At 39.1% G+C, this 10,000-nt stretch overlaps 2 protein-coding genes across 2 annotated transcripts in view; one reads left to right on the top strand and one right to left on the bottom strand.

Moving 5' to 3' along the window:
- Positions 1 to 10,000, top strand: part of LOC138013733 (uncharacterized) — a 61,909-nt gene that overhangs the window by 33,195 nt on the left and 18,714 nt on the right. Inside the window, exon 4 of the mRNA XM_068860809.1 lies at positions 6,710 to 7,240. Within this exon, the coding sequence (XP_068716910.1) occupies positions 6,710 to 7,240 (531 nt within the window). The remainder of the gene's footprint in view (positions 1 to 6,709; positions 7,241 to 10,000) is intronic.
- LOC138060246 (ATP-dependent DNA helicase RecQ-like) lies at positions 4,975 to 6,143 on the bottom strand. Its single transcript, XM_068905982.1, has 2 exons — positions 5,620 to 6,143; positions 4,975 to 5,245 (listed from the first exon to the last, which is right to left on the bottom strand). Exons 1-2 carry the CDS (start codon positions 6,120 to 6,122, stop codon positions 4,975 to 4,977), a joined length of 774 nt encoding a protein of 257 aa, XP_068762083.1. The 5' UTR covers positions 6,123 to 6,143.

Genomic DNA, 10,000 nt, shown 5'->3' with positions numbered 1-10,000 from the left:
AAGGCTGGCTTTCCAGTGAAATAGATGAATTCCTTAAAGTGTATGTGTACACACAAACAAGTGGTGAACACATGGATGAATTTGTCAGTAGAGTGCATGAGCTGGACACCTGTCAGAGAGATGGATATCCCTGCAGAAACTGTGGAAAGATGTTTAATTACCACTCAACTAGAGTAGAGTATGAGATCAATTTAATTTAGAATGACAGCAATTCAATTCATGTTCATTGTTAACGAGTATGTATGTGTTTGCCTAATTTAAAATCTCCATGCTGTGTTAGTGCTGTTTCTTATTGTCAATTTTACCAATAATTATTAAGTATAGTTTGTGCTTTAAGAACAACCCTACTGCTCACATCTTGGTGATGAATAAAAAAAAATTGTTATTTTCAATGATCACTAAGATGTGATCAGTAGGGTTGTCCTAGCACAAACTAATGGATGTCTCTAGTTTGAAAGGATAGTAGATGATCTCAACACTAGAAAATTGTATTTTCTTAACTGCTATTAGTGGTTGTTTGGTGCTCTGAAAGTAATGTTGCATAGACAGCTAACGTGATGAAGCCACTGATATCTGCTGGACATAGGTGTGTTATTAATTTAATATTGCAGTTGACCATTTATTTTCTATTTCATTTTAGTCATGAGAGAACAGCACATGGGCAACTACATGTGCCTGTCGCATTTGAAGAAAGAGATGAATTTGGGTATTACCTTTGCCGTCATCATTGTGGAAAGACATACAAAACAATGCAGGGAAGAAACAGGTACAACAGCATATTGTTATTTACCAAGACCTTCATTCAACAAAACGAGCACTGTGCTTGTTTGATTCTCGGTCACATGCCCCTAATCAAATTCAATTGTATCCTGACCGAGATACAATTCAGCAGTTGTTGCCCGCTCCGGATGTTTTGCTGTGATTTGTGAACGAAAAGTCTAAATATGTAACAAAGCACTTAACGTATGGTCCCTTGGGTTGGTTTTGTTTTCCCTTGATTCCTGATGTTTTCCTCGACTTTGTCTCAGGAAACATCAGGACTTGAGGGAAAACAAACGTAACTGTCTCCATCAGGACCATAAGTTGAGGGTATAATTTTGTTCAGTACATTTCATGCATATATTGCAGTTCATGAACTGAAAGAGAAACTGGTCAGGCTTTTCCTTTGCATTTTTTGAGGAGTAGTCTACATGATTTATGTTTACTAATAATCCCTAACTTATTTTAGGCATGAGAAGAATCACCATCATGAGGAAGAGCAGCAGATAAGCACTATGACTGCAATGGATGACACTGACAATCATGACCACACTGCAGATACAGAAGTCAAAGACAAAGAGGATTTTGTACACAATTACCAGAGTATACGGCTACCTTTTTGGTCTTCTAATGAATGATATTTGATTCAGTTAAGGAGGGTGATTCAGATAGACTACTTAAATTTTTAAAAGTTGCCCTTCTAATGCTACACTTGTATGGTAGAGTAAAGTCTGCATACGCAGTTATTTGCTTTTTCTTGCTAAGATGCATTCGATATTATCAGAGAAACTAGCATTTGAATTGTTACAGAACCGTTCCTTTAATAATTCTGGCACGGCCGGTGGAAATGTGCCATTAGATCTTAGAATGGAACATTTAAACAAGTTGCTCAAAATAGCTTTGAAACAGCTAGCATCAAATGTAACAGAGGCATCTGCACAGAGGATTGCAAAATCATTGTCCACTCTTGAAGATGTCTTGAGCATGATAGACACTGATTGTAATATAAAACCAAGACTTGGATATCACAGCCCAAAACATCTAGATGAGACAGTGATCACCATAACTAAGGATCTATTAGAGATCAAAGCATTTGATATTCAGCCTGGAAGATGTTACAAGTCATTTCAAGGATTTAAGAAAAACATTCTCCACAAGCTAGACTACAGAGAGTACCATAACTGGGCCTCTAAGCTTTTCAAAGTTTGGAGTGCCATGTATTATGATTGACACATTAGGGTGAGAACAAGCAGTTCACTTCTTAGATGTTAAAGATAAAGTAAATCTGTTGTTAAATTAATAAGGAGCTGTACCAACTTGATTACAAATTGATTGGAAATTGCTGCAAAACTGTTGATTGTTTTATCATAGACAAAATCACTTTTGGAATAATGTAATGGTAGGTAATTTCATTATTGAACTAATGATTGATCCCTCCGTAATACTCTTGGTGGAGAAAAAAGCAACTTTTAGAGGTTTTGCACGGCAGCCATATTGCATATGGCAGGAACAATAGATTCTTTTTCCTTAGGGAACAAATGTTCTTTCTAATGCAAAACATTTTCATTGTTCCTGCCATGCAACATGGCTGCCGTGCAAAACCTCTATAATGTTATTCAAACCGTGAAAGACTGTCGCGACTTTAAAATATTAACCTGTAAGAGCTATGAATAATACTTGAACTAATTCTGAAAATATATACAAAGAGAATACCTACAAATACATTGTTAAAATATGGTGAAAATTCCTGCTTTCCATGGATGTTGTTTATAATTTACTTAGCCTTACTTAGTTAGTTAGGAAAGCAAAAAATAACTGCGCTTTTCTTTGCTTTCCTGACTATCTGGGAGACTGGAACAGGCTATAATTTAATGAGTGAAAAACTTCTTGCAACCTGATTTGAAAGAGTTGAAGGATTTTGCTTGCCAAAGAAATTCCCTGAATTTATCCTAAGAATCTCTTTAACAAGTAACTCTTAATGCTGCTACAGTTTTCAAATTTTGCCTGGAGATAATGGCAATGGGCTACGAAGAGTTCAGTAGCCACATGAGATTCATACAAACTAGCCAGATAAGTCCATTCAAAAACTGAAACATCATTGTAGACGAAAACATTACTCCCGGTGGCTGATGTTTTTTGCTTGCCTACTTTTTCATCGTCTACCCTGATTTAGAGTCTGGCATTGGTAAATGGAAGATAATAGTACATGAAGCTTCTTAAAAGTGAATGTCAAACTCGGGAAGTTGATAGTTTTCATCAAATCTGTCCATGAAATGTTCACTTTCATAAGCAGATTGTTCTACTGCTTGAATGTACCCTTCTGCCTTGTTAACTTCACTGTTAAACCCAAGATCTCCATTTGTTGAGCAAAATCAGGTATGTCCTCAAACAATTCTTGAAAAACTTCAAAGACATCCAAGACATGCTGGGTGGAATATAAGGAAAAGTTCTTTTGGAAGTACTCAAAAGAAAAGATGTTACTTGCATCTTTCACAATGTCATTAACAAGCTGTTCTGTAAAACCATGGCTGCTGGTTGGATCCAAAAATGATCCACTCTTGACAGATAAAAGGGTCTTCAACTCCATTAAGGCCATTCTCAAGTCGTTTTCATCAACAGCTGTCAGGGTTCTTGATTGCCCACAATTAGCTGTTTCATCAACACGGTCAGCCTTTTCCATAAATACTTCAATGGCACCAGCACAAGTCTTGTCTGCTGCCGCTGAACACTGACACTCCCGCTGACAGTTTGAGCAACACAAATGGCCTGGTGCCAAGGAAGAGACTGAGTCACTGAAGTATTTGTACAGAGCTTGTCGCTGGCATTTATCTGCTTTAACTACTGCCTTGACCTCCTTACTGCATCTGAATAGCTGCCTCTTTGTGTAATATGTAACACAGTGTGCATGGTCACCGTTTCGTCCACCACTGCCAGCTTGTTGCATTAAATCAACAATACTTGTAGGCAGGCTTTTAGCCAGGCGGCCGTCCAGCCGTCCAAAGGACGGCCAGTTCTCAGAAATGGGAGATTTTCGACGGCCTGTTTTGGGCGGCCATTTACGAACTTCTGTGCTTAATGTAACAAAACAGTGTCTATAAATTAATAAAAGTTACATTTCTTTTTGCTCTCAAGAGTTGTTTTAGTGCTGCTGTCGTATTTTTCTTCTATATGAACACTTTTTTAGCGAGTTTCCTTTCTGTTTTGATCAAATGAATCAAAGTTGAGCGAAGCGATTTCACAGGCAAAGCCGCTGTTCAGTGATATTGACTTACCAAGTCGTCCCCAGGCTACTTTGCCGGCTGCTATAAATAAATGCGCACTTTGGTAATTATTTATGAGGACATGAGTCAAAGATCACGCGCCTTCCAACTCGGTAAGACGATCTCGCGGCTACAAATGTTATTGTAATCGCTTGATTGTATTCTGCTCTGTTCAAGCGAAATCTGGCGGGCATTACAACAAAAAAGCCATTTGGTGTAATAACATGTGCAATCATCGTAATTGCTTTAGGAATACTAATAGTAGGTGAATAGTTAAAGATTGTAGACCAGAATGCAGTTCGACCAACAAAGCCACGCATATCTGTTCTTTCGTGTAAATCATGGCTTGACAACTTCAAATTTCAATCACTCTTCATAACAACTGGAGTTCCTATCCCAAATATAATTCAATGTTAAACAAGGTAAGTTGAGGAAAGGATAGCTTAGTTAAATTATCAAGGAAAAAACAGCGGTGTAATAGGTAAATTGAAAGACGTTTACAGCTGTCAGAATCGCGGAAATAACGTCTAAGAGGCTTCATTGCTTCAAAATTTTCTGGGGGAGCATGCCCCCAGACCCCCCTAGGCCCACATAAAATTTGGACTCCCACTTTCAAAGTCCTGGCTAAAAGCCTGCTTGTAGGTGGTCCATACTGAATCACATACCGAACATTTGGAAAGTTAACACCCATACCCAAAGCACAGGTTGGAGTCACTACTCTTTTCTGCCCATTTGTTTTGAAATCTTGTTCAATTGCAAGTTTTTGTGTTTCCCATGACTTGGCATGATAGACACCAAGAAGAGACAACTTTTTACCATCAGCATTGATCGTAAATGCTCTGCACTTTAAAGTCAGCAGTAAATAGCTCAAGACATTGGAAATGTCATTAAAAGTATTACAAAATATTATTGTTTGTGGACAGGTCTTTCCTTTCTCAGCCACCATGTCTGTAATCTACTTCAAGCAGGAAACTGCATCCTTCTCATTGAGGATACCAATAAAATTGAATGATATGTTTTCTTTATTTGGGGATACATCCACTACAATGGGGTTTTGCATGCCACAAGCTCTAAAGAGTTTGGCCCTTTCTGTAAATTGCACGGTTGCTGTCAATGCTATGAGAGGAATTCCAGGTAGGTAAGAACGGATATCTTTCACTCGTCCAAAAGCTTCTCTGAAAGGATTATTTACCTTTTTCTTTCTTTTTCCCCCATTTAAAAGGCCCCTGTTATGAGAAATAAAATAACTAACCATACATAAACAGTTGAAAAGTAAAAAAAATGCAGAATGTGTAATTTTGTAGGACCTAATAAATAAAATCTCTGGGGGTAATGATAATTAGAAAACAAGACAATATTCTTGTGATGCCTTGGATTTAATAAGGTTCCATTTAGACAGTAACTTTTCAGACTAGAGAGCAATATTCAAGGCTCAAAACAATGGTGATTGACGTGATCGCATGAAGCGTTTAAATAATAATCTTACGCCAAATTCGTGACAAACGTTGTTTTGTAACACGAAGATAATTCCTGGATAATGTATAACTAAACAGAAAGCATAATGAGCCATCACAAGGAACAAAAGACTGCCATAACGAACCATTCTGTCACAGAGTGAACTTCATCCAACGCGATTGCAGCCGTCTGTTTGCCGAGTTTTCCATCTTTCAGCTCCTTGATCCATGCTTTAGAAAGCCAGCTCTCAGGGCTTCCGAAGACAATTTCACACTGGCCGTTTCTTACTTTCTCTTCGTCCTCGTTGCTATCTTCGATTCCTATGGCTGCAGCCAAGAATCCTAGTTTTTTTAACTCTTCAACTTGATCCCTCATGATCGAAACCAATGGAGAAACAACGATTATGGTGAATATCCTTTCACAACTTTGTAGAGCTTTTATAACGCGTGGAAATAACTGAAAAATTATACTTTTTCCGAAACCGGTTGGAAGCATTGTAAACACATCTTTCCCTCGAATTAAATTCAACAGACACAGCTTTTGTTCGAATCTGAGCGTTTGCACGTTTGGAAAAACCTTAAGACACTCGGCAACAGTTTCATCGAACTTCGATTCACCGCAATCACGCACATCTGAAACATTTGCCATCTTTCTTTCTTGCTACTCGTGAGCTCCGCGCGAGAATCGAAATGATGACGTAAGTACTGTCAAAACTGACCAATCAGAGGGTATACCAGGAGCTGGTATACCGGAATGAAGAATTTAAAGAGGTGCTTACAGGCTCTCCCGACCTCGCCTCGACCCAAGCCCCCACTCGCTTTTCACACGCAGTTCTTTCCGTTTTCTCGACTATCTGAGAGCCTTGAACAGGCTAAATATGGCTTAAATGCAGACGTTTGATGAATTATTGTAAAACTCCCCGAAGAAATCTACGTTAACTAAAAGAAACGCGTCGGAGAATAAACGAGTTTTACAAATACAGTTCGCAGAGTGCCGCTCCCTAGTTTAGTTTTTTCAAATTTTAAATTTCTTTTTAATTGCGGGTGTGGTAGACAATGGATAGTCCTAATTTTCCATTTATTTTGTCCTCGGAAAAGGAAACATGAGGAAACAGGGAGGATTAATACCAGACAATTTTTAATTAACCGAAACGTGATTCCACTTTTAATTCTCCTATTGACGACTTGATTCCTCTGCTGTTAAAAAAGACTTAAGGGTCATTTTCTTTGTTCCAGTTCATCCTCGTGTGTCACTCAGTCCGGGACCTCTTTACGCGATTGAAGGAAGCAATGTCACCTTTCCAATCTGTAACGTGACTGGCCAACCTCCACCAAAGGTTATTTGGAAAAACGCAACTGTTCAGTTATCCAAGAGTTGGAGGGTATGGTACAACGACAGCTTGATGCAAATTTTACAAGTTCGTAAAGAAGACTCGGGTTTTTACATTTGTTTAGCAAAAAATATTTTGGGGAGCGTTGAGAAGAAAACGTCGCTGGTGGTGGTTTCTCCACCCCCCTCCAAGACTTTTGGCATTTTGGGCTGCAATGTGACGCTAAATTGCAGCGCTACTGGTGATCCTGAACCAACCATCATCTGGAGAAAACAAGAAGGTCAGATACCAGTTGGGCGGAGACTGCAGATAAATGGTGCGTTAGTTCTTACAAATCTAACGCTGAATGACACAGGAAATTACTCTTGCGTTATTACAAGTGCCAGTCTGTTTCAAGAAATAGAAACTGTGACAAGTTTGGAAGTAAATGAAAATGGTGAGTCGATTTTAAAAGTTGTGTTACATCTAAACGAAAATATAATGCCAACATAAACTTAAGGTTTCCATGCCGCGATTAATAGTTCTGGATTTCATTATTAATAAAGTGAAGCAGAAAGTTGGACCGGTGGGGAGAAGTGGGTTCTGCGAAAAACTCTGTTGCACAGAAGTTGCAATTGGTTCGAATAATTTCCCGAAGTACGTCAAATCCACGTTCCAGAATGCCTTCACTGATGAAACACATCTTCAGACATTCTCAGTGGATGCTTTCTAAGATGTTTATGCTTTCGTTGTTTACTACAGAATTGTCTACCCAAGCCAGCGGGCTAACACCCAGTGTTATCCTAGTTAACAAGGCAAGAAAAGCGCCCCTCAGGGCCATGAGTGTTGAACAACTTGACTTAACGCCTATCTGGGATTGAGACAGACTTTTCAAGAGATTTCAGCAACACAGCACATTGTTTTGTCAGACAATGTTAATGTACTTTGGTGGTTGCGTAATGATAGCCGACTATTCAAACTATCTGATTTGCTCCTAAAAGCCCTTTTCATTAGCCTTTTTCACCAAGCATGGTTGGGTCCCAACCATGCTTGGATTTTCTGCGAAAAACTCTGCTGAACAGAAGTTGCCTATGGTTGAAATAACTGCCTGAAATACACCAAATCCACTTTCCACAATGCCTGCACAGATGAAATACACCCTCAGACCTGGGTGAATACTGTCCACAATGTTTATGATGCCGTTGCTATCACAGGTAAATGGAGGAAGTTGCAAATGGTTCGATGATAATTGCCCAAAGTACGTCACATCCGCGTTCCACAATGCCCGCACAGAAGAAAAACATTTTCAGACCTTCTTAAATGCTTTCCAATATCACAGTTTATGATGTCGTTGTTTATTACAGAATTGTCCACCCAAGCCAGCGGGCAAACACCCATTGTTATCCTGGGTAAGAAGGCAAGAAAAGCGCCCCTCAGGGCCATGATTGTTAAACGACTTGAATTAACGCCTTTCTGGGATGAAGACAGACTTAAGAGATTTTAGCAACACTGAACACATCAAGCAAAATAATTTTGTCAGACAGTGTTAATGTACTTTGGTGGTTGCGTAATGCTAGCTGACGATTCAAATTATCTCATTTGTTCCTAAGAGTCTCTGAAATTCAACGCCTTATATCTGGTTCTGAGCATCAGAGTTACAGTCTTATTCTCCAGGAAGTCCAGCCCTTTTCATCGGCGTGGAGAAATTAGGTCCCAACTACACTTGGATTTTCTGCGAAAAACTCTGCCGAACAGAAGTTGCCTTTGATTGAAATAACTGCCCGAAGTACACCAAATCCGCGTTCCACAATGCCTGCACAGATGACATACACCCTCAGACCTGCGTGAATACTGTCCACGATGTTTAAGATGCTGTTGTTTATCACATAAGTGTCCACCCAAGCGGGCTAACGCCCCGTGTTATTGTAGTTGCAAGCGAGAAAAGCGCCTCTCAGGGCCATGGGTGTTCAACGTCTTGTACTAATGAACGTCTTTTTGGGTTTGAGACAGACGGATGAGGTTTTAACAACAAATGAACATATCCGGTGCAATGCTGTTGTCAGACAATGTTGATGCGTAATGCTAACCCTAACCGACGATTCTAACTATCTGATTCTGATTCCTTGAAAAAAGTAAAAAAAATCCAACGTTTATCTGGTTCTGAGCATCATTCAGAGTTACCGACTTATTCTGCTGTAAGTCCAGCCCCTTTTCACGATTTATAACAATTTGACTTAAGTCCACCAAAACATTTTCGAAGGGGGATTTGGGTTATAGCCGAGAGTTTAGGTTACGTTTATTTGCTCACAGCTATCAAGAACAATAAGAACTGTCAGACGTGCTTACAATGAGCTTGTAACTAGTCAGAATCACCTAGTAAAACACTTCATACAAGTTGAAAGGAGCCGGGGCTTGAAGACTTTCATCATTGTTTATTTGCCCTTTGCATCGCTCTCGCCTTTTTCGTTATCGGTGTCAAATTCGTTGTCTTTCAAGTCTTCACTCTCCTGTCCCTCGCGTAAGAGACGAGTAGATGGCCTAGGCCTATGCACCGTCAAAAGCGTTTGAGATTCCACAGGTCTTCTGCAAGATTCAACAGCTCAATCTCAGCCTGGTTCTCTTGCAATGTCTAACTCATCCAACTTGAAGATTTCTGGACAAAAAGATTTCTGGACTGCACCATTTTCTTCCAAGTGGGAGTGTACGTGTGCCTGAACGGGTCGCTGATCGTATACGCCGAAGGGCGAAAGGCTTGTTTGGACACTTAACGAGTTTCTGGAATTAACAGGAATTTTCGTTTTCGTTCGAGTCGATGAGTTAAAGGTTGCGCTTCACAGAATGTGACATTTACATTGTTTTGAATTTGTTTGGTATAGTTTCTATGTTCAAAGTTTATAAACAGTTTCAAGTTTTAATAATATCGGAAAATCAGTAGTGTCGAGGTTAATGGTCCAAATAAACCTGCTCTTATGAGCACTTAATCATAACCAATTCAACAGAAATTTGCATCTCTTTTCTTTATTTGTAAACGTATTTTGTTCTTTAAGATGCTAACATCTCGCTGTCACAAAATAATTTATAAAATCAAAACTTTTAATCACAGTTCAAATGTTCTTCTTCAACTATGAGACGCCTTTCCAGTCAATATTCAAAGAGCTGTGCCGTTATTTTTTTTTCCTTTCTATATCTATTTTTTATTTTGCTTTGATATATTTTA

Source organism: Montipora capricornis, chromosome 8, assembly GCF_036669925.1.
Source record: "Montipora capricornis isolate CH-2021 chromosome 8, ASM3666992v2, whole genome shotgun sequence".
Taxonomy (NCBI): domain Eukaryota; kingdom Metazoa; phylum Cnidaria; class Anthozoa; order Scleractinia; family Acroporidae; genus Montipora; species Montipora capricornis.
The sequence above is the reverse complement of the archived record's forward strand: the minus strand, read 5'-3'. Positions and strand labels throughout refer to the sequence as shown.